This window comes from Haliotis rubra, unplaced genomic scaffold (assembly GCF_003918875.1).
Source record: "Haliotis rubra isolate DU_JTF1 unplaced genomic scaffold, ASM391887v1 Scf42, whole genome shotgun sequence".
Lineage (NCBI taxonomy): Eukaryota > Metazoa > Mollusca > Gastropoda > Lepetellida > Haliotidae > Haliotis > Haliotis rubra.
The window spans coordinates 1,315,548-1,340,687 of NW_025767102.1; the positions used below are offsets into that span (position 1 = coordinate 1,315,548).

The 25,140-nt window shown below is 38.8% G+C and overlaps 1 protein-coding gene across 2 annotated transcripts in view; it reads left to right on the top strand.

The window, feature by feature from the left end:
* Window positions 1-2,784: 2,784 nt before the first annotated feature.
* Window positions 2,785-25,140, top strand: part of LOC124288551 (cilia- and flagella-associated protein 65-like) — a 39,961-nt gene continuing 17,605 nt past the window's right edge. The window contains exons 1-27 of one of the 2 annotated variants that reach the window (XM_046725103.1): window positions 2,785-2,888; window positions 4,945-5,200; window positions 5,678-5,816; window positions 5,974-6,104; window positions 8,181-8,295; window positions 8,462-8,546; window positions 9,446-9,591; window positions 10,179-10,292; window positions 10,826-10,934; window positions 11,505-11,620; window positions 11,972-12,121; window positions 12,762-12,890; window positions 13,691-13,759; window positions 16,312-16,407; window positions 17,348-17,428; window positions 17,753-17,807; window positions 18,189-18,274; window positions 18,636-18,762; window positions 19,235-19,403; window positions 19,670-19,808; window positions 20,543-20,682; window positions 21,207-21,291; window positions 21,546-21,704; window positions 22,160-22,325; window positions 23,802-23,930; window positions 24,452-24,608; window positions 25,019-25,087. In XM_046725103.1, coding sequence (XP_046581059.1) covers window positions 4,971-5,200; window positions 5,678-5,816; window positions 5,974-6,104; window positions 8,181-8,295; window positions 8,462-8,546; window positions 9,446-9,591; window positions 10,179-10,292; window positions 10,826-10,934; window positions 11,505-11,620; window positions 11,972-12,121; window positions 12,762-12,890; window positions 13,691-13,759; window positions 16,312-16,407; window positions 17,348-17,428; window positions 17,753-17,807; window positions 18,189-18,274; window positions 18,636-18,762; window positions 19,235-19,403; window positions 19,670-19,808; window positions 20,543-20,682; window positions 21,207-21,291; window positions 21,546-21,704; window positions 22,160-22,325; window positions 23,802-23,930; window positions 24,452-24,608; window positions 25,019-25,087 — 3,191 coding nt within the window. In that variant the 5' untranslated portion in view covers window positions 2,785-2,888; window positions 4,945-4,970. The remainder of the gene's footprint in view (window positions 2,889-4,944; window positions 5,201-5,677; window positions 5,817-5,973; window positions 6,105-8,180; window positions 8,296-8,461; window positions 8,547-9,445; window positions 9,592-10,178; window positions 10,293-10,825; window positions 10,935-11,504; window positions 11,621-11,971; window positions 12,122-12,761; window positions 12,891-13,690; window positions 13,760-16,311; window positions 16,408-17,347; window positions 17,429-17,752; window positions 17,808-18,188; window positions 18,275-18,635; window positions 18,763-19,234; window positions 19,404-19,669; window positions 19,809-20,542; window positions 20,683-21,206; window positions 21,292-21,545; window positions 21,705-22,159; window positions 22,326-23,801; window positions 23,931-24,451; window positions 24,609-25,018; window positions 25,088-25,140) is intronic. The other variant, XM_046725104.1, reaches the window with a different exon arrangement.

Sequence of the window (25,140 nt, forward strand, 5' to 3'; positions counted from 1 at the left end):
GTACAAATATCAATAGTGAGTGAGTGAGTGAGTTGTTACGCCGCTTTAACAATATTCCAGTAATATCACGGCGGGGGACACCAGAAATGGGCTTCACACGTTGTAGCCAAGTGGGGAATCGAACCCGGGCCTTCGGCATGACGAGCAAACGCTTTAACCAGAAGGCTACCCTGAAATATCAATAGGGATTTCTGGAGGAGGCCTCCTGTTAACTTTAATCAATTGATGGAGACGTACTTATGGACAGTGAACCAGCCCTGTGGTCAAGCCCTGAGATTGAGACTTTAAAAATTCGATTCTCGACATACCAAAAGACGTTGAAAGATGGTACTTGTCGTTATTCTGCCTGGCGATTGGCATGAGAGTATAAAATAAGAACTGGTCAGCACATGGTCAGTGTAATGACTGGGGGACGAATATTAAATAGCGGCATGGTAATTAAGACAGCACTTTTTAACGGGAATATTCTGGATTAGTACACGCACACTCACACATGCACGCACCATGCGTTATCTATGTGAAATAATCTTAAGGTTCACTTCATCTAATTCAGACTCGATTATTTAGAGGCCGCCATATAGCTGGAATATTGCTGAGTGCGGCGTAAAACTAAGTCACTCACTCACTTCATCTAATTAACATTATACTGTTATACCTACACAATAATAAGTCGCCGCTCTTCCTATATTTAAGCAGCTGTTTTCAAACACAGACCAGAGTGAGTGAGTGAGTGTATTTATTTATTTATTTATTTATTTATTTATTTATTTATTTATTTATTTATTTATTTATTTATTTATTTATTTATTTATTTATTTATTTATTTATTTATTTATTTATTTATTCACATGACATACGACTATTGAGCTCTGCTTTTTTAAAATGCTGAGTGAAGACAACAGATAGTGAGTGAGTTATGTATTTGGTGGTCAGGATCTCTGTTGATTTGAGCAGTATTCGGGTGGTATCGCAATGTGTGGTAATCGGGATTCGAACAACCAACCAACAGGTCCCGATGTACCAAAGGGCGCAACTCTACACGCTAAATTCCCATGGCATAGACACTGGGACTCCCGTGTCTCATGTAAGTGATATTTAAGCAGTTAGCAGATAAAGGGCATTTGCAGAGTGTAATAAAGTATATTTCCATAGTGTGTGTGTGTGTGTGTGTGTGTGTGTGTGTGTGTGTGTGTGTGTGTGTGTGTGTGTGTGTGTGTGTGTGTGTGATATAATGTATAAATGTATGTATATATTGTGTGTGTGCGTGCGTGTACAATCCGTTTGAGACAAAATGATACCAATGAATCGCAATCAAATACAACAACAAATAGACATAAAAGAATCAAACCAACGCGGAGTGCAATAAAAACAACAAACCAACTCTAGAAAAAAACTGCATAATTTTGTTTCAAAAAGAAAAAAAAGTTGTTTAAGAAACTCATCATTTATTTGTGCGTTTGACCAGTTTGTTACAAGGGGTCAGTGCCAACTAAAGGAACAGCGCGAAAACGTTTTTATTTTTGTGACAAATATTATGCATTTTTGGTCTGTTGTTTTTATTGCACTCCGAGTTTGTTTGATTCTTGCATGTCTATTTGTTTTTATGTTAGATTGCATTTCATCGGTATCATTTTGTCTCAAACGGACTGTACGTCTCAAAGGCCTTCAGACAAATATCAAATCATACTTTCTCATCGAATTGTTTATGGTTTGTTTAGCTGTTGTTAACGCCGCACTCAGCAACATTCCAACTATATGACGGTGGTCTGTAAATAATCCAGTCTTGACCAGACATTAAAACGAATGACATGAGCATCGATCTCTAGTCGCCTCTTGTGACAGACATTGCAATTATGATATAGGTGACAAATGCATTGTTACGTCAGTATGTTCCTTGATTCATGTATATAGCCACTGTGACGTCACAATTTTGACGTCACAGTGCCCTTATTGTCAAGGACAAGCTTGGCCCCGAGCTGGGCCCCGTCTCTCATATCGCAAAGGGAGTCAGGCACCAGCTCAGCTAGGTCCTAATTCCTAATTCCACTATGACTTAACAACGCGCATAGAGAGGATGGAAGCGGCATGAAATTTAAAAAATGAACACGAGAAGATCTGTCTGACGTGTTCCCTGAAAAAAAAGGATTTTTTTCAGTAAATGGTATCAGCTCGGCTTTGTCTGATGTTGATTCGATGTCCGTCCGCTTAGTTTAAATATCAACCGTTATTACCACGTGATTCAGAAAATGGGTGGCCAGCAGTCTGAGGAGCTGTATGGAGTTGATGTAACTTGGGCACTGCAAGATCTGACCTTGAGTGAAATGCTCGATCACATCTTTTACACATTATACGAACACGTTTTAAAGTTTAAAAGTATAAACATCTGCAATGGAGGTTGAAACAATAAATTATAGCAACTTTGAAACAGAGACCACATACCGGTATACGTCTCTGTTTGAAAGAAACTATATGATCTCAGATAGACAATAGTCACTGAAGCGTACGTAAAATCCTTGGACGAAGTACCTGCAATCCTGGTAAGTACAAACTCTTGATTTTGTCTTAATATTTCAGTAAACTGTTACATAGTATGTATGAGAGAACTATTTGTTAAGCTTGATTTGTTATTCATAAGCAAAGATAATTAAATATTACGTGAATGTTCCGATTGCGATACTCCATATAAAGGGAGGTAACTACATGTTATCGGTATAGCGCAAGCGCCGCCTTCCCGGGACACCAGACTACGATCTGCGTTGCTTGGCAACTTCCGCCATGATTGTTTTTAGTTTACAAGATGGCGGATCTCGTCTTCACTGTGACACCCGATAAACATTAGCTAAACCTTGTCATGGATAGAAATTGAGAATAAATTGATCACAGAAAAGGTAAGCAAATCTTGATATCAAGTTTGAAGTTGTCACCTTGAGCATTTTGAAAGCGTCCAAGTTATCTTCATAACTAATTTTGAAAGTAAACATGATCAACGAATTTGTATAAGATAAAAAATGTCGAAGTGTTGTAATGCTTGTATATTGAATAGTTTTCGGAACAGTTATCTTGTGAAAGGGTTGTCAATACGTAGTGATAGTCAATGATACCAGTAGTAAAGTTGACAGCTCATTTTGTGCAGTGTATGTTGTTTTTATTTCTCACAGGAGGCCGAATTCATTTTGATGAAAGAAGTATGCTCTCAACTGGATTATTTATTATATTTTGCATGTTTATAGTGATTCTCTTTGTATTGTTATGCACATTTTGGATCACATTTATACTTCATCTATTTTATCTCCTTCGACAGTTTGTAAAGCACTGTAGAAAAACAATTTTTGTGGTTGAAAATCTTTTGTGTTGTAATTCCATTATAGATGAGATCTGTAGAAAATGAAGTTTGAGGATGTGTAAGTATTGATTACACCCTCAGAATAATAGATACTTATGCTCCCAAAACCCTCAACAGATACCTATCCTCCAAGACACCCTCATAATGACAGATACATGTAATGATCATGATGATGTATCTATCCCCCAAGTTTGTTTGTTGCTACTAAAACAGCATCACATGGCAGTGTGACTATTCTTAAAATCTGGCGATGGAGGTAAAATAAATGTCAAAAGGTTTCCTCCTCTATAATTCTTGCAGTTCAAAAGTCAGACCTCAAAATCAAATATGAAAGTATTTATAAATTTCCCAAATAGAACTTCAATTTTTGCATGCAGGATCCTCATCAGTGTTGTTAGAAATAATCGCCAGCCCGGATGTTGTTATTGTATCAGGCTGGCAGTTCCAAATATTTGCAGGCCCCTGTGGCCTTTGGTAAATTAACTATTTTTTCAGTCATAATCTTTCCCTTGGTTTTTTTCTTTATTAATGTTCTGGAATCATCCATGCGCATAGGAATGTCACAACCAGTCTTTACAAGTAAAAATATCTCTCTGCGCCACAGGCTTTGCTAATTGATATTGTAGAAACAGTGTGAAACTGTGTTCAGTGTAGTCTATTTTGTTTTTATTTGGTTTAACTTTAACAAACTGGGCCTGCAGATTTTAAAGCCTGCAGGCCCTGATGGCCAACTGGCAAATGAAAGTATTGCAAACACTGCTCATCAGTGACATATGATTGGGCCATATTTGAAAAAGAAAACATTTTCTATTTATTCTGAACAATAGAAATGACCTTTACTTATGATAGCATTTGTTTCAAGTCATTGTGTGTGTGAGATATTTTACCTGCCACCCCAACCACTCCCAACTCCCAGTCTCTTTTAATTTGCTGGCTAAAATGTAGAAAGGTTAGAAACTGTTCATAGGGATGAACTAATACTCATTTCCTCCTATTATTGCTGTAGGTGTCCTGTATTGTCCATTCTAACTGTAATATGTTTTTACCCCACCATATTGTCATGATAGTGTAAACTGCAATAGGGCATATAAATGATGAAGTCATTTCTGTAATCAGCAGATTGAAATTCAGCATGACCATATCTGCCATAGGTTATAAGCAGTGTTTTTAAGACTCAGTAGGATGCCGATACGCCAGCTGACTGACCTATATCCACACTGTTAACTGGGTTGAAATTTAGCTGGCCATGTTACTCAAATGTTTTGAAAAATTATAGGGAAGGCTAAACTCGTGATGTACAAAACTGGAAATTTGAGGGACATAATTGTATATTTTGATATTCAAAAGAATTGTTTAGAACATCTGTATCGATGGATTAACATATTGGTCATATGTGTGCTTGTCATAATCACTGGATCTTTGAAGATAAATCCTAATGCATATCATAAGGGGCTCCTAATATCAATTGTCATGCATTGATTGAAATGATGTATAAAGATTTCATGAACCCAACATTTACATTTATCCTTTTTTTTCCTTTTTTTGTTTTAATGTGTTCACCTGATGATTGTATGTATATAAGTCTATTATTGTTTCTTTAGTACAGAAGAAGACATAAACAAGCAAAATGCCCACTGCTGAAGTAGCCCAACAGATGACCCCGTCAACATATGGCAACATCGGGAAGGTGAAAACCGACATTCTTCCTACAGGCGTGGCACCAGCTGGCAGGGTCAACAAAAATGGACTGGAAGTCACAGAACAAGTCTTGTGGCAGGGCTGGGAGCCTGGGAGAGAGTATACCAAGAATATCGTCCTCAAGAACATACAGATCAAAACACAAAAGCTAAGATACAAGTAAGCTTTTGTCTGTGTTAGCCCTGTTGCGTTTAGAGCTTTAAATGATACCATTGTGATCTAAAAATTAACAATATAGCTACTAAAACAGAATATATCTATCATAATTACAATTTTTAAGTGAAGTACTTCAAAACATTTTTGCTAACTTAGTTTGTGAAAGGAAAATGATTTGGAAGAATGTTATTGTGAATCAGTGTTCTTAAATAATAAAATAATTAATTCGGAGACTTGACAATAACTACGACGATAACCATGTGTCTTATTCTATATTTAAAAAAGGTTGGGTGGGCAGCCTAGTGGGTAAAGCGTTTGCTCGTCGCACTGAAGACCTGAGTTTGATTACCCACATGGGTACAATGTGTGAAGGCCATTTCTGGTGTCCCCCTCCCTGATATTGCTGGAATATGGCTAAACGCGTCATAAAGTTAAACTCACTCACTTCTTACCTGATCCTGTGTTTTGATTTGTTTCCAGAGTTCCAAGTTCCCGTTTCTTCAGCACTGTGTACCCAAAGGCTATTGTACTTAGTGCTGGCACTAGTTTCACTCTCCCCATCACATTCCGTCCTCTGGAGAAAAAACAGTATGAGGACAAGATTCAGTTCAGGACTAAGGTGAGCTTTGATGCATATATAAAGATGGAGGTTACAATGTGTCATCTGGGATGAAGTTGATATTAGCTGTAGTGATTCCGGAAGTGGTACCATGTGTTCAAAGACATTACAGCAGTAAAGAACAAAATAAACTGGAATACATATATTTCTCTTGCAGGATGGGGACTTTGAGATCTGTATCAAAGCTATTCTACCACAGACTGTCATTGACAGTCCAGCACGCCTGGACTTCAACATGTGTGCCTCCAAGGACTTTGTGGACATGACATTTGAAGTTGTAAACACTGGGTAAATAAATTATAATTGTTGCTCACATGGTATCAATGAATGACATTGGATGATGTCAGATTCAAGTATATAAATACAGGATTGAATAGCATTTGTTGTCAATGCATGGTAAATAGCATTTGTTGTCAATGCAGGGTAAACAGTGTTGTCAGTGCAGGGTAAATAACAGTTGTTGTTAGTGCAGGGTAAATAGCAATTGTCTGTGCAGGGTAAATAGCAATTGTTGTCAGTGCAGGGTAAACTGTTGTCAGCACAGGGAAAATAACATTTGTTGTCAGTACAGTGTAAATAACATTTGTTGTCGGTGCAGGGTAAATAGCATTTGTTGTCACGCAGTGTAAATAACATTTGTTGTCAGTGCAGGGTAAACTGTTGTTAGTGCAGGGTAAATAATATTTCTTGTCAGTGCAGGGTAAACAGTATTGTCAGTGCAGGGTAAATAACATTTTTGTCAGTGCAGGGTAAACAGTGTTGTCAGTGCAGGGTAAATAACATTTGTTGTCAGTGCAGGGTAAACAGTTTTGTCAGAACAGGGTAAATAACATTGATTGTCAGTACAGGGTAAATAGCATTTGTTGTCAGTGCAGGTAAATAGCATTAGTTGTCAGTGCAGGTAAATAGCATCCATTGTCAGTTCAGGATAAATAACATATGTTGTCAATGCATGGCAAATAACATTAGTTGTCAATGCATGGTAAATAACATTTGTTGTCAATGCATGGTAAATAACATTTGTTGTCAATGCAAGGTCAATAACATTTATTGTCAGTGCAGGGTAAATACAGTGTTCCCGGTGGTTTTGAAAATTACCGGCGGCTTATGCCGACGGGGTCTGAAAATTCCGGCTGAACTAGTTTTTATCCGGAGAGACAAATTAATCAGTAATCGCAACGATATACTGTACGTAAATGTGTTGAAAAGTCTGCCGTACGAGTTGCTTGTTTTTCGAGAATGCTCATTAGACCTGACAAAAGTATTCGCCATTTGGCATATATAGCCGTTCGTCCTCGTGATTTTGTCACAATCAGGAAATGAAAGCGGTCCAACTAAATTCGATAAATGTGTTCAGAATGTCATTCGCTATCTAAATGACTGTGAAATGTGCAAATAATTAGTGTTTATATACCTGTGGTGAATTTCAACCTGCATTTCACGAGTTGAAAACAACGATTCTCGACACATGCTTCGCAGCGGGTCCACAATAACATTGTCAAAGAGCAAAGTAACCATGTTTCGAGGAATTCATTAAATAAATTGAATAAACTAATGAATAAAATCAACAACATTCATAAAAGTTGTACATATAAAATTACTATTTTCCATGTTTTTGTGCGATCATGTAATGTAAGTCAAGTCACTGACAACTGACATCTCGGCTCTCGCCGCCTCAATCTTCACTCTCGGACACGATGTTTAATGCTAAAATATATACATGAAGCATATTTGTCACAGGTCATAACCTAGCACGATACGTCCAAAAAGTTCCATAATTTACGTATAGGTAGAGATTTCTTCCTTAATATGTTCAGAATAGCATTATTTTACCCAAAACTTCTGTCTAAATCTAAAAGTTTTGGTTTACGAGGACGGAATCCATTGCCGTAATATGATTGGCTGCTTTAGGTCACGTGTCAGATTTTGACCAATTACGACCCTTATAGCAGACTGTGGCGAAAAAGCGTCATTAGAAACCAATCTTTATCCAATAAAATCGCTTCTTACAACTGTGAAAAAACTATATAGTCTATATTTAGATGTGGGATTGCCACCCTAGTTTTCAATATACGTTTGCATAATGATCTGAAGAGAACAAAGAATAAACAAAGATGTTATCTGCAAGTTTATTAAATCTGCCGATAAATGGCAACTTTAAGCAATACAAAATTTACCGGCGGCAGCTACCGACGGCAGTTGAAAATACCGGATCTTCACAATTTTTATCGGTAAAAATCCGGTAATTACCGGAGAACGGGAACACTGAAATAACAGCATAGTTTCTACCAGTCTGTTATACAACTGTCAACAAAGGCTTGATCTGTAAGTGTTTCCAACAAGGATCTGTTTATGTTGATGTAGAGATGTAGAGACCAGCATTCAGTGGGAGGTGAAGGAACCATTCGTCATCGAGCCAACAGAAGCCAACCTCCCAGTCAGGTCCTCCTGTCAGTTCAAGGCCACCTTCAAACCAGAGGTACCACCTGCAAATAGTCAAGTGTTCACTCAATGAACATCTCAAAATGTTAACTCTGTAACTGTAAAAGAATTTCATGTTTTTGGATGTTTTTATTACCTGTTCTGGAAAGGACTGGTGTAATTAACATGGAGTAATTAACCTGATGTAATGTTTTTTCTGTCAGGGAGCTACGGTTTATGAAGCAGAAGCCTTATGCAAGTATGGAGTCGACGGAACCTTATCGAAAGTTACAAAACTCAAGGGGATTGGTAAGTCAAGATCTTGAAGATTATTACCAGTGGCCTAACTATAGTATTGCAGTTGACTGCATAGCAATATGTACCTTATCATATTGCATGCATTATTTCATCTGTTATTTGTTATGAACTGAATAAAAAAAATACTCAATCATCAAATGTCCTGTGTACGGTTATGACAACTTGTAGTTGTCCACCATTTTGTTTTGTTGCCATGGTTACAATGCATGTATAGGTAATTCACCCATTATATGCAGGAAGCTGGTTGCAATGAGATTCTTCTTTTTGATCACATGAATCGGTTGCTAATTTCTGAATTGCATGACGTCAATTTCACTTGTTACCAGTAAGAAGAACATATGCTTGATTTTGGTTTTGTATATGTATCTTTTAAATGTATTGTGAAGCATAGTTGTTACTATTTCCAGTATACCAGGAATAACATGAATTTTGAGTGGGGCGGTGGGTAGCGTTTGCTTGTCACGCTTGTTTCTGGTATCCCCTGCATGGTATTGCAGGAATATTGCTATTATGTAAAACTGAATTCTAATTATAACTGATCATAAGTATATTTGTGTCTTTCACATTTTCAGTATTTCTGTAAAATATGTGTCTTAGCTGAGGTTATCTGACATGTTTTGAATCTGCCAATACTTTTGAAATGCTATCTTACTTTGGTGTTACTGCTTGCCAGGTAAATATCCCCATCTGTTGGGTGTCGAGCCCAGGTAAACCTGCCAGCAAACTGAACGCACTCTAATTATAACTGATCATTTGTATAAATTATGTGAAATTGCGTCTTTGACATTTTCAGTATATCCGTAATATGTGTCTGAGCTGAGGTTATCTAAAATGTTTATTCTGACAATACCTTTAAAATTCCATCTTATCTTGATGTTATTGGTCGTCAGGTAAATATCCCCACCTGCTGGTGTCGAGCCCAGGTAAACCTGCCAGCAACCTCAACAGAGACAACCTGGAGGCTGCCGTGCATTTTGGGAAAACACCAGTAGGATCTGCCGTAACCAAGTGGGTAGAACTGCACAATCTGTCTCCAGTAAGTATCATGCCTTTTCTTGGTTCTGGTCAGGTTGCTGACATGAAGAGGTGCTGGGGTAGACAAGTACATGTAGTTCAAATGTTTGTTCGAGAAAGTCTGAATTTGATTCACAACATGGGTGCAATATGTAAAGCACTTCCTTTGTGTCCCCTTCTTAGCTTTTGCTAGAATAGCTAAAAGTGATGTTAATATTATATTTAGTCATTTCCTTTTTCAAAGATAAAATAAGTCCACATGTTTGGTGCTACTAACATTAAGGAAGGACTTATAACATTTCCATGTGGAAAGCACTTTTAGCATTAGTTAGATGTCAAATATAGGGCAGATCATTTATGCTGACTCTTGAAGATGCTTATAAATATCTTTTATTAAGAAAATAAGCTGCAGTGCTTATTTAGTTGCCTGGAAACCATGCAATATGATCAATATACATACAGCATGAAGATGTGTCAGAGCTTACAGATTATATTTGGGGTGTTTTGGGGTTTTTTTTCATAATGTTTGTTTTTGTTTGATAAATGTAATTCAATTATACTGACTCTGACACTGTCCAATTTAAGTTACTATGTTATGTTGTATTACAGGTGAGGGCTCCATTCTGTGTAGAACACCCAACAGGTATCAGCAGGATCGACACTGTGTTCCATTGTCCCCAGAAGATAGGCATCGTTCCTCCGATGTCATTGGTTAGAATACCGGTCAGTCTTATCATGCAACTTCTTCTCTGCTGATATACAGGTCAGGCTACCTATTCTCAAAACATTTGTAGCCCTACAGAACTTCTTAAACCCATTCTTAACACATTGGCTACGATCAAAGTTAAGAATTCATAGGGCTACGAACATTTTGAGAATAAGGGCCCTGGTGTATCAAATAGTGCAACAAACATTTCAGTTTAGTAATCCAAACTTTGTCGACCTTAAAATTAATCCACAGAGGATGATTTTGAAGCTGAAAGAACATGAACATTAGTGGATGTGAATTGAGGTGACACTTTGTAATTTGACATCCCACACTGGGAAGTTTATTTGTTTCTGTTTTTAATGCATCACTCAGCAATGTTTCCAGCTATATGATAGCAGTCTGTAAATAATCATGTCTGGACCCGACAATCCAGTGATCAACAGCATGAGCATCGAAGTAGATATTTCGGGTGTTGGAGGTCACGCATTTGTTGAAGCTGAGATTGGTGCCCACATGTCATAAAATGAACTCTGTTTCTGTCACACAGCTGATGTTCAGCCCAAATACAGTTGACACCACCAGCATCGACTACTTTAACATTGCTGCTGTTGGCAACATCAGCCACAGCATTGTCAAGTGCACTGGTTCCTCCAAAGGTATGCAGTTTATGTGTCCTTTAAGTCAGTGGGATTTGGAAAGTACTGGGAATTATGGTTACATTATATGTTTATGTATTCAGGGAAAAATAGTTGCTAAAGTGGGGATTATTTGTTCCACGACTAGTGCTTCTGTATGCTTCCCAGTAATCAGTCCCAACTTCTGCAGAGTATACAACTGAAACTGCCTTGAGAATGTTTACATCCATCTGACATGGTATGCTGGTATATAGAGGCACATTTATACTATAGTACTGTCGGAAGCACTAATTTGCATAAAGCATGGTCTGTTCAAATAAGTCTTTTGGACTTAGAAAATACAATTTCCCCTGTAAAGTCCATTTTCTCCGCCTATCTCTGACCACTGAATGTAGTTACAACTTAGTTTAACAGATATTTCACACTTGTATGAACTGGTATATAGAGATAAATGAGAAAAGTACAGTTTATTTCCGACTATAGGTCACTTGCCCAGTGACTTTCAGTGGAATTCTCTTGGTACTGTATCAGTAAACTATAGATGAGTTTGTTCGGTGTGAATGTTGAACCTGTTAGCAATCTCTCTTGAAGGTCCAACAGTACAACTGAGCTCAAACGTTGTCAACTTTATGGAGGTCGACTTTGGTCAGACTGGGACTCGCACTGTAGACATTGTCAACAGCAGTGATGTGGAGGCAGTGTACCAGGTACGTCAGATACACATATGTACCATGGCGAGATCTCCTGGTAGTGGGCCACAGGTAGCATTGCTTATGCTGCCATGTATATAAGTGGTGGCCTTTCCCCTAAAAGCTTCATTAAAACTCACTCACTCACTCACTCACTCACTCACTCACTCACTCACTCACTCACTCACTCACTCACTCACTTCATTACAACTCGCTCACTCACTCACTTCATTAAAACTCACTCACTCACTTGCTATGAGGTTATGCGCCACTTATAATATCAACACTCTCTCATCCAGCAATACAAAAAAAATGCAATGAGAAAATCTTCTCAATTGAATATCCCATGCTGTTTTTTCTTTCTTCCAGTTTATGATCGACTGTGACGAGAGTGTGTTCAAGTTCCAGTTCATGTCAGGTGTCCTAAAGCCCAACTCTGTGCAGACTGTCATCCTCCATTTCACACCCACCCACCCCATCAACTACTACAGGAGGGTCACCTGCCTCATCCATAACCAGGTGAGAGGACCAGTTCATCATTGTTAGAGTCTACCATTAATGTTTCAGTGTAGAATTACGTAACTCACCTTACTGGTGGCCACAGAGATAAAACTACACATAAATTCATTGCACTGTTATTGCAAATAAGGATCAAGTTCTCTGTGTGATTTACATGTCAGAGATTTTTACTGTGTTATACCCATTTTCGTATGAGATTTGTATTTGATACTGAATTGTTAATGTGTACCATCATTCTAACAATACCTTACTTTGAATGTTAACAATAACAGGAATATGGCAACAGTTCTTTTTAAAATGTTCATGGGAAAAGGTTTGGAATTTGAAGAATTATTTCTATTTGCTTGCCTGCATGACTGTCTTTATTTAACTCATAATATAATAATGTATGAAGATTAAATAAAAACTGTACCAAAGAACCTTACAAAATAATAACTTACGTTTCCAGATATTTTTACACAAAGCAAACTGATTAGCTTGCAAAAAATCTGCAAACCATAAGATTGGTAACATGTCAAATATTATGTTTATTGTGCATGTGAAGTTTAGCTATAGAGGCATTTAATAAAGGTATGTACCGTAGCACATCTGACATGGATCTACCCAACACTAGTGTGTATACTACCTGTTGTGTCCTTAGGGTCCTCTGTTCCTGGACATGCTCGGGACCTGTCACTCCGAGATGGTCAAGCCAGCGGTCCTGCTGAAGAAACACCTTGACCGCTTCAAGATGCATGTGGAGAGAGGGTTTTCCATGTACCCTCCAGAGGTAAGAAATGGTTGGACCTCCACTGCATGGATAACTGTAGCACAGTAGTGGTACAGTGTCATATCATTGTATGTATGGGTTTCATTTCAGATCTCATTGTTTGTTTAACCTTAAATTGTCTTCAGATCATTTGATTTCATTTTCTCAACCAATGTAGTCCTTTGTTATATATGTGGTCTCACCATAGGCAAGTGAGTTTGTTCAAAATTGCCTCTGTTCTCCCAGCAGAAAATGGGTACCAGGTGGGATAAGTCATGTGACTATAACCTTCTAGCACCTAACAGGCAGCTTGGGTTATCCGGGGTAATAATGTTGTGCTGTTTGTGCGGGCTTTGAGCATGCCCCTTCATGTTGTGGAGTATTGCGCAGATATAAGTACCCTCATTATTATTATTATTACTATGTAAGTGATAAACAACGGATATGACTTCCCTTTAAGGGGATCTTGTTTAGGGACGCATAATTAGACACATTATATCATAGAAAACAGAACAGACAAACCACATAAGATTTTGGCTAGATATGAAGCTCATCTTCATAATCATGGCAACTTAGATTCTGCCTGTGTTACCTACACAGAATATGATGTTGTGCTTTTTCATCACACCAGTACACTCGTCGTTACTTTTGAAAGTAAGTATGATAGTGATTTGAAGATATTGTGATGATACAGAAATATTCCTTGTGTTCTTGATGTGCACTTACATGACACACAGACTGCATGTTGTACCCACTCTCAGTACTGTACCAGTAACACCTGTGTATCTCCCCTGAGTCTGCACCGAGTATGTTTGTTTCAGCAACTGAATGAGCTGCTGAGGGAAGGCAAGCTCGAGACTGATGAGGAAGGGCTACTCAGGATAGCTCAGGTAGGTAACAGAACATATCAGTGACACTTTGTCTTCTTTGGTGGCCATCTTGGATTTCCTGACTGGGTTTTTTTTTTGTTACTGCATATCTGTGTCTTTGATGAGAGTTCAGTCTCTAGTATGATGTTTTTAACACATTTCAGGCATTATTTTTTTATTCACAATCAAATTATGAAATGTTTGATCTGAATTACTGATATTTTGTCATCCTTTCTTTTAGTTTAGATATTTTGCATTTTAAGTAGTCTCGGATAAGAATAGTATTCATTTAATTTGTATCATGCTGTCTGTGTGACCAAGACAAAATAAAAATAAAGAATATGACTTTATGATACAATGTACATATTGTATATTTCCACTACCCTAGCTTTTCTTTGTTTGAATTTGATAGTGCATGATATGCAGTCCTTTCAATACCAGTCTCAAATTACAATGATAGTAAGACATTGAGTAAGGACTGTGTTGTGTGAGGTCTCATCTATCTTCAAAAGATATCACTTCCTGTTCTCCATGTGTTGTTCCAGCGGACCAGAGTGACACTTTTACTTCCTGACATGGTACTCCCTTCTTTGTCTATACCTGTTGTATCTTACCATCTCCTGATACTGCTTGTAGCTTGTATACAATCCTGTTAGCACTATGTCATAGCGGGATGCAGGGCTGATAGATGTTCTTGTAGCTAGTCTATAGATATAACATTTAATGGGAATTTTTCTATGATAGTCTGATAGCTTTAGATGAAAGGATATGTTCAAGTTGTTCTTGTTCTGTGTTTAACGTAGATGAGACATACAGTGTATTCATTGTAGATTTAATATCTGTATAACTTTGGTAGTATTAGTTAGATGTATGGAATACGGCTGCTTATTCCTATGCCAGAGTTTTGATCATTTTAATTTAAATTTTGTATATTATACATTGAGAATCTGACTACAGTGTGTTCTGATGATAATATATTTACACAAGTTAATAAAAGGTTAAAGCTGCCAGGGTGTTTTAACTTTTTATCAACAACTGTAGATGTATTTGATATTAAAACACACTATGGTGTGGTTCTGTTCAGCATCCAAAGTCATTCTTCCTAGGTTTTTCAGTTTGTTAACAGAAATGAGCTGTGTCTTGAATGTAGAGTAAACATCTAACCAGCCTGAGTGGCAGAGACTAGCGATGTACATGATTGTGATGTCATGGTAATGATGATGTCACAATGGTCTGTCTGCAAAACATGGTGATGAATTAAATTGCAGTATTCTTTCCTGGAACACCTTGCTTTGTCTCACCCAAGTCTAGGGTTTGTATAGCAGTGTAGCAGTATAGCAGTGTAATGAATAATACTGAGCCTAAGTTTACTTAGACTAGATAACTATTGATATTTCTTTCTGTTGAGGAACTGAACATAGTAATTAAATGCTAGTCATTGACATATAACATGTAAAGTAATACCTTTGAATGCAGAAATGACTGTTATCAAGGTTGATACTCTAAACACTGTCACATCGTCAATGAGACATTGTGTTGGAAGCTCTTACCTCCAATGATATGTTATTGAGGACAGATTTCAGACATGGAGTGAATGAGCATGGTTTTACATCACCTTCAGCAATATTCCGGGGAGATCATGTACGGGGCTATAGAAAGATGCTTCACACAAATTACTGATGTTTGGAATCGAACCAGGCCTTTGGCAGGACTAGTAAACGCATCAACCACTAGCCTAGCCCACCACCCAGTGTTGATGTAGACATATAGTAGATACATAGTCATGTAGAGTGTCATTAGATATGTTTTGTCAGATAGTAAACAGTAGATATTTGTCTGTGCTCAAATAATAGCCTGATATAATATAATGTGAGTCGAGTGGCCCAAGCTTTTCTTTTGGAAGTATTTAATTAGACTTTAGTATTGATAATATTCTATCACTGGGTTTGAATACACAATGCCATTTAGAAAGTGATCAAATGTAACATAATGTTATATTATTTATTACACTTTCTCAGTAAAGTACAGGTTCTTGTACTTCTGTTGGGTTGAGTCCTATTTAGGATTCGAACCCACACCCTCAGAGTCAGGAGGAAGTCGTGGTGGCTGAGCAGGTTAGACGTCTGACTTAGTGTGCTGGTGATTAGGTGCCTGACTCTGAGGATGGGGTTTGAATCCCAAATAGGACTCAACCCAACAAAAGTACTAGAATCTGTAAGTGTAGTCCCAAATATAACATGTTATAAAACTGGAGGTTTGTTATTATGAGTCAGGATAAGTATATAATGATTTCTTTGCTAAAAATATGTCAAATTTACAAGATTGGTTTCAGATTCATGTACTGTCAATTGATACAGATTATTTCTGTCACATACAAATAATGCAAGATGCTAACTGATTTGATTGACAGCTTATCAGATATATATCATAATGATACAGGAAAAGAACCAGGTTTTGAAAAAGATTAATTCTGCATTTCATTTTCAGATGTAAATAGATTCAATTAGCAAGAGATTATTTTTAAAGTCATGGTATTATGGCATTGTTTGAAACAGTGACGTTTTTGCTTGTAGACGGAACCAGTTGAGATGAAGGAGAACGAAACATTGACGCCAAGCGTCCCTCCGACAGATGAATACTTCAACGATGGATTCCACTGTGACCTTGTAGTAAGTGCAATACTTTAACTCTTCACTGTGATTCCGAGTTAGGTTTGACCCCATCAGCTATCACTGGTGGTAAAAAATGACTTGATGAATTGGGTGGTTAGGCTAGGTGAATTCATTGACTGATTGCATTGTACCACGAAATTGGATCATTGCTCATAATATCAATCATTGGTTGTGTGGTCCAGATTTTATCATTTCTCTTCCCACAGAAGTTACTTGTCATATCTTCCTACGAACCTCTGTTCTAATACGGCCCTTTCATGGTGCGAGTGTTCAGGATTCATGATTGGTTGCAATCAGATTTAGTCGTGCAATCAGCGACATTGTTTCATTCGCAAGGCCTCGGTAATTTCCCTATGCTTTGGGGAAACTGGAACCTCTTCCCCTGTGCGATGCGCAAACGTTTCTTCTAGACAGAACTCGATCATGTAATGCCGGATCAATGGCGTCTGCATCGTTCTCGTTGACAACGGACAAGCTAACCATTAAATGTCTTGTCCCCGGCAGAGGAGGGATATTTGTGGCCCCATTTTTACTTGCATTAGTCAAGTTGGATCTAAGTCGGTGAAACACATGTTCTGGTTGGATAGAAAGAAGGGAGGTAATTCGTGTTTTTGCTGCTGGAGGATTTTACAGGAACCAGGAAATATGGCATTAGAACAGAGGTTCGTAGGAAGATATCACAAGTAACCTCTGTGGGATGATAATGGCCGGTGCCATGTAGATGGAATATTGCTGGTTGTGGGAAAGTTCAATATTTGACTGGCACAAGTCACATTGGTAGCCTCGGCCCGTTTCACAAAGCGATAGTAGCATTACGACTGTTGTAAGTCTATGTTAAAGTATGGGAGTTGACCTTGCTATGATGGCTTTGGGAAATAGAGCCCTGGTCAGGGTAACACTAGAAGTATTGAAATAAATAATTTGTTTAAAATTTCAGAACTTTGTCCCACATGTGAGCACAGATGTCCACTTGGCTGACTTTGGCAACTGTCAGAATCTGAGAGTCATTGAAGACAAGGTGAGATAACTGACCACGATCATTTTACATGTTATTTATCATACTAATGAAGTAGTGTACAAGAGTCATTTTAAATGTCTTAAGATAAGGTTTTGGTAAGTAGAGAACATTTTTAGGCATATTTTCTGTTTTCTACATACAAGATTAATGTTTCTTTTCAGTTTATATGAAAAATGTAATAAATGAGATGTGTGCTTGTAGTTATTATAGTATTCAAATTGGAGATGTTATCATTCAGAAATGTTTTCTCACAATCAGATTTTTTGTCTTGTCACTAATATACGCTTCATTGCTATGCTGATGTGATTGTTGTGTTCTCTTCAGACTGTGAATATCACCAACCACACCAAGGGCAAGGTCACAGTGCAGTGGATGGGAGGTAACCCTAGTTACCAGTACCATGTTCAGTACACCTGTGAAGGTCCGGGTTAGAATTGATCTTCAGTAACCCATGCTTGTCGTAAGAGGCGACTAACGGGATCTGGTGGTCAGGCTGGCTGACTAGGTTGACACATGTCATTGTTTCACAATTGCGCAGATCGATGCTCATGCTGTTGATCACTGGATTATCTGGTCCAGGTTCGATTATTTACAGACCGCCACCATATAGCTGGAATATTGCTGAGTGCGACGTAAAACTAAACTCACTCACTCACTCACCATGTTCAGAACTCATCTATGTTTTGTCGGGTAATATCAACTGAGTTTACTATCAAACGTTGCTGGGCTGTAGAGACTGATGCTGCTGATGTTGTTACAGATGGTAGTCACATGTTCTCGGTCTACCCCACTGTCATGGACATCCCTCCCCTCAAGAGCTGCTCCTTCCGAGTCTCATTCAAGCCGGTGAGTTGCGACTCTCTTATAGCCATGCATTGCGACAATTTAAATGAGTTGCTAGCTTCAAGCAGATACTTTTGAGTGTTGAAAAGTAACCATTGATTGAAATATCAAAGATTAAAAACTGAGTGGTGTCCTTAAATCCAAATAGGACATGAGACCCCTAAGGACCCCAAGAACCCGCTTAAGTTCAAACACTTACCTATGGGCCCTGTCCAGCTAATTTTCTTGAGGACCAATGGAATGACTGAAGCTGTGGTTTGGCAGTCTAGTGTTGTTAATGCACTATCTATTACTTCGCTGTATGAAAAAAGGGTAAACCTACGCTTGACTGTCTGGATTAGTGTCAAATCTTCGGTTCTTCCAGAATGCCCCAAATCAGCTGTATGGAGCCGAGTTGGAGTGTTTTGTGTTCTACAAGAGCCTGCGTGACTATCGTCTGGTAGAGGAGGTCACCCACTGCCCACCATGGTGTTTGACTGTCAGCTGTACAGGTATGTATGAGACCTAACTGGCTTCCGATCATCCTCTTATATTCCGTAGTTAATGCCCTAGGGGGATCCTGAATGAGGACATGTCACCAGCAACCTACGCTGGTCCTAACCGGAGACTTAATGGATTGTGTTGTTAGGATCAGTGATTTTCTTACCCTCACAGGGCGGTGGGGTATCCTTGTGGTTAAAGTGTTCACTTGTCACGCCGAAGACCTGGGTTTGATTCCCCACATGGGTACATTGTGTGAAGCCCATTTCTGGTGTCCCTTGCCATGATAATGTTGGAATAATGTTAAAAAAGTGGCATAAAACCAAACTCACTCACAGTTAGGGGATACTGGATTGTCTAATCCAGAATGAATTAGTTGAAGGTCACTGTCATAGAGCTGTAGTATTGCTGACTGCGATGTTTAACAACCAAAACTTATGGGTGATGAAGGAAGATGACATTAACCGTGTTGTGTTGCTCCAGGTCACACCTTCATGCCCAACAATGAGACCTTCCTGCCACGTTACAATGTCAACAGCCCCAAGTTGGTGTTCCCAGCGGTGAACGCCAAGGAGTCGACGTACCGCACACTGTGTGTACAGAACAAGGGCACCACACCCATACTGTTTGATTTGGAGAAAGACCCTAGCAAGTAAGCCGCTTTCACAATCATGTTTTGTTAAAGCAAATGTAATTAACATAAAACTGTAATATAGAGGGGTCCAAATGTAGAAATGTAAAGATGTTTTTGATTATTGTACTGTGCAGCTAAACTGTTTGATAAACTTTATATTTCTTATAACAATATGTAGGACACTTTTGTCCTTATTCAGTCCTCTGTTATAGAGCCATTGAACATCTATGTAATTCTGACACTAGTAATTGAATTCTCACTTTCTAATGCTTCATTGTTTCCAGCACATTTGCCATAAAGCCGGCCAAAGGTCTTCTGAAAGAGGGTGTGCAGATTTTCGTGGTGAAGTGTACACCCTCTGAAGTGAAGACCTATCATCACGCCATGCTGCTCAAGCTTAATGATAATGACAAGTACAGCAGGGTGGGTGGTTGGTTCTTGTGCTTCATTAGTCTTTATTAATAGTGTTCCAGTCAGGACACAGTAATTGGATACAAATGACCTCCAAGGTTAACGGAGGTTATGAATGTATTGGGGCAGAATCCTAAGCACCATCAAATTACAGTGAGTTGGTAGGCAACAGTTTGAGAGTATCATGAGGTAAAAGATTTTGATGAGTGAGTGAGTGGTTTCACAATAATTTTAGCAATATTCCATCAACATCACAAACATGGTCATGAGAAATGGCCTTCACACATTTTGTCCATGCTGGAATTTCAACCAGGCTTTTTCAGAGTGCTAAACGAACACTTGAAGCCCCAGACTACACCACTGCCCTTTGATTTATCAGGAGGAATTTGATACCTGTCAAGTTATAAATCGAAGTGTTTCAGATGTTTCATATCTGTATTAAAGTCGGTTTTCAGGGTGTCACAGACTTGCAATGGTATTTGATTGGATCAGTAGGCCAGCATTTGAAACTTGTTTGTGTTTTTTAATTTCGTACATTTCATTCGTTTTCCTTTTAAACTGACTTAGGAACTCAAAACTTGGTTACTTACTAACTTATATGGAATTTATTAAATCTTCAGTTCTTCCAGAGCATGTTGCCAAAGTATTCATTTCTTTGAGTTGGAAGATCTGTAACCCCTTCAGGGAAGTATGTTTTTCACTGACTGTAAGACTTGTGGTGTACAGTGTGCTGTATGTTTGTGCAGGCTCTCCAGCTGTGTGGGTCAGCAGAGTCTGCAGAAGTCATGATGGATTCCGGCGGAGTGATGTTCTTCAAGCCTACCTGTGTGGGGACAGCCTCAAAGAGGACATACTCCATCAAGAACGTCTCCAGAATACCTCTCAGGTCAAATAGCCTCTATTTTCATGGTCGATAGTGCTGGCTGTTCAGTACACAATTGTCTGTTTCAAGATTAGGCTTGTGTTGTGTTGAAATTTGAATAGTGCTTATTGCATATATCACATACAGAGGATATTATATGAGTGCCCATGTCATACTATGTTTAGGACACGAGTGTGCCTAAATGTTGGTATTTCCGAGAGTGAGGGATATACCGATATTTAGGTTCGAGTGTCGTAAACATAGTATCATATGGGCACGAATATAATATTCTGTTTATTACCGAAGTTGCCAAATTGAGGAAAATAAAACCAAATCTACTTTCAAACACAGGCTGGCTACCTGTTGTCGCCGCATGTAGAATGTAACGTCACAGAAGAAACGTGACGTCATAGCATTGTTCATGACGTCAGGTCACCATGACAAAGTGATATTTTGCCCTAGGGCATCGTATGAAAAATATGAACCCCAATATGTTTGCCCTTGTAGGTAATAAATATACATAATAATGTGTTTGTGTCATATTGTAGGTTTGAGTGGAAGTTGAATCATGCGGACTCCAAGCTGCTGAAGGTTCAACCTGACTGTGGCATCATTCATCCTAATGAATCACAGGTAAATCTGACACAGCCATGTTGTATTCACATTAATGTACCTTCTAGCAACATTCTATTCTTTTCTTTTTGAGAATCAGAAAATATTCCCTTCCACAATACTTTGGGAGGAACCCATGAACTTGTTCTTGTATGTTTTGATTTTCAGACAAGTTCTTGAACAATATATAAGCTGATAGATATGTGAATTCTAACAACATGTAACTGCTTCTGCACCTGCGGCCCTTGTAATGGTGTTGTGTATTTATTGTGTAGAGCCAGACATGGTCGTTCATCCCTGGGGGTGAGGAGAAGTATGTGATGAAGCCGAGCCTCATTGCGTGGGGGCAGGGCTTCATGAACAACTCATCTGGGGGCAAGAAGAAACAGTTCAAGCTGCGTGCTATCGGGGAGGGATCACTCGGGGAGATATTGGTAAGTCCATTTTTTTATGACAGCCATCATAAATATGTGGTATACTGGTTTAGTATGATTGGTCTTAGATGTCATTGAAAAATTGAATTTGTGGGCCATGTCAAACTACACATTACGTTGTCACAGCCAATTATGTATATTTGAAATGCTATTTTATTTTTATTTTTATTTGAAGAATATGTTAGTCATTATTCTGTGCTCTCCAAAAAATGATTGAGGAAAAATGTTGTTTTACACTGCAGCATATTCCAGCTAGGTCACTGCATCCTGTAACAGGGCAGGCAGACAAGTGATTGATAGCACGAACACTAATCCATGCCAATGGTCCATAATAGGTCAGGCACCCATTTGTCATTTTAGTCTGCTCTTATAAGGAACACTGACGATCTGTTGTGCCTTACACAAGTGATATATATTGCCAAGCATTTGTTTTCATTAATGTACACTCATTGCAGGCAGAGGAGAAGTACTTTGACTTTGGTGACATCGTCGTTGGTAGCTCTGCCTCCCACCACATCACCCTGTACAACAGCAGCAACTGCAGCCTCCACTTCCGACTGCTGCTTGACCAGCATGTTGATGGCCCGTGCGCAGACAGTATCATGAGGAGTGACAAGATGGGTTAGTGATATCAGTGTTTAAAACTCACAAAATTCCAAGCCATACAGCCAGACTGGTAACTTTAAAAAATTACCAGTCCTGATACAAACTTGCCTGTCCGGTTTTCAACAATGAAAACAAAAAATCAGGTTTCCAAATACTTTACTGTTTGCAAGCATCGCAACATAGAACATGAACAACATAGCACAAACAGCCAATGCAATGGGTTTAGGTGAACTGGAAGTACATGTGTTGTGATTGGTTATTGTAAAATGAACTGTCCAATTGTAAATAGTTTAACATAATTATCATAATACCTTAAACACCTCAAACTGATGACCAGATAAACTGTCTGACATTATGAAATATCCGTCCGAGATGAAAATAGACTGTTCCGGATGGTCGGGCAGGTGGGAATTTTAAACACTGTGATATTCTACATGTACTCTAGAGGGTTTTGTCCATATCAACGTTCATAATTGAAGAGGGTCCTTGTGTCGTAAGGTTTACTTCTGCAGTACTTGAATCTAGAGACTCTGACGTTTTCTAACATTCAACCCCTTAGACCAACAATTCTTGACATTCATGCCAGTTTTTAACAATGTATATGCATCTATGAGTGGTATATGGACAACTGTGTTTGATTGTGTGGTCATTTGAAATTACTGATCAGTCTTCAATGTTATTTTTGTCAGTTGGAACAATTCTATAAATTGCAAGCATCATTAAAATGGAAAAAGAAATAACTTTGAATTGCCTTTCATGGCCACATAGTTTAGAATCCAAGATAAATTTCTGATCTATTTGTCTCTTTGTCTATTCAATTCAACAAATACATGACAAAGAATATTCTCTGTTCCTATGTGAACTTATTTCATTAACAAAACAACTTTTGATACATCCTGGATTATGTCAGGTATGTGTAAAGTGAGGTTTTGTATTAAATTTTCCATGAATGTTTCAAACATTTCAAGCTTGCTTGGGAGGATGTTCATTTACCCCACTGAACATGACAAAGCATTAAAACATAGAGAAAAGTACAGCCAAACACTGTTGTGTCAAACTGATGGTTGTCTCCAAGTAAAAGCTTGGTCCTTATTCCTTGTGTGACCCGTGAAGATCAGGGGTAGAATAGGTCTTCAGCAACCCATGCTTGCCACAAGAGGCGACTATGCTTGTCGTAAGAGGCGACTAATGGGATCGGGTGGTCAGGCTCGCTGACTTGGTTGACACATGTCATCGGTTCCCAATTGCGCAGATTGATGCTCATGCTGTTGATAACTGGATTGTCTGGTCCAGACTCGATTATTCACAGACCGCCGCCATATAGCTGGTATATTGCTGAGTGTGGTGTAAAACTAAACTCACTCACTCACTTATTATTCCTTATGTAGCCATTCCTAATTGAGTCATATTACTCAAAGTCATTGCGCTGGTTCCTTCCACTTTGATACATTGGTGTTTGACTTTATATAAGATGGCTGCTGCATGTTTCAGGCCTGGATCTGGAGACCATGGAGGGAGTGTTGCCAGCCAGATCCAGACAGACAATACTCCTCACAGTACGCCCACTCAGGAGGGTCACCTACCAGTACAGTGTGTCCTACCAGCTCCTCACACCGGAAGGTAGGACTCACTATATCCACCTCCACTGCTCAAATCAATTCAAACATATTTAAACGTAAATAAGTAATGTTTTCTTGTGTTTAACTACCATGGGGATTCTAGGAAACAAATAGATTTTCAATCCCAAGGCTGTACAAGTGAAAGATTCACACTACAGTGGTTACATCAAATTCCAGATACAAAGATGTTGCCACTAATTTTTTCCCAGGTCCAAATATAAGGCCACAGTTTGACAGCTGTTGTGATCAGTCACTTGGTTAGTGATAACTTCAGTTAGAGTGAAAACCTAAAAGCTTACTGAATCAAATTTTTGCTCTAATGCATCATTTTCTGATTTTGTAGTGTTGCTATTTGGACTGTTATTAGCTTAGCTTGCTACACCATCCAGAATCTTTCTGGACTAGGCTAAACTTGGAGGCATGTTTATCACTTCTCACTGCGTCATATTAGACCAACCGGAATAATGCCATGTCTTAACTTCATGACATAATGCATGACCATGTCCAACATGTCCTCCCTAGGCACCAAGTCCCAGGCATCGGTGCAGGAACTGAAGCATCTGTGCCACATCCTCATGACGGGGGTGTTCCCCATCATGGCCGTCACGGACGCCCGCTGCTACGGCAGCGCCATCGGAATCAGCAAGAAACAGCTGTGGAACCTCTTCTCTCTTGACAAGTTAGTAGATAGATATTATCAGGATTGTTATGTTACTTGGAGTATCAGTGTTGACTTGATAAAGGATTTTTAGAAAACCTAGGGACATATTCAGTATAGTGATCATATAATTCATAAGACCTGGACCCAGTTCGTAGCGCTAAGATGATCGTAAATACCATACTTTAACATAGACTTACGACTGTCGTAGCACTACGATCGCTTTGAGGAACAGGGCCCAGAAGTGTCATGATGTAGAGAGGTTTGATAGAGCAGGTACAAACTGGGGGGTAACATTTCCATGCTTTCTTCTTATATGTAAAATCCTGTTTGGGATTTGGGAGTACTATTTGTCCGAAAGTGTGTTTATCTTATGAGGTAACGTAAATGGATTAGTTGGTCTAAATTTGTCATTGTTACCCGACTTTCAGCATGAACGTGTGCCTGGACTCTGACCCTTCAGCGGAGGAACTCATGTACAACGTCTCCACCAGACACAGGTGAGCCAGTCACGGCAGAACACATCTCTACTGTGTCATCCATTATTGCTGTG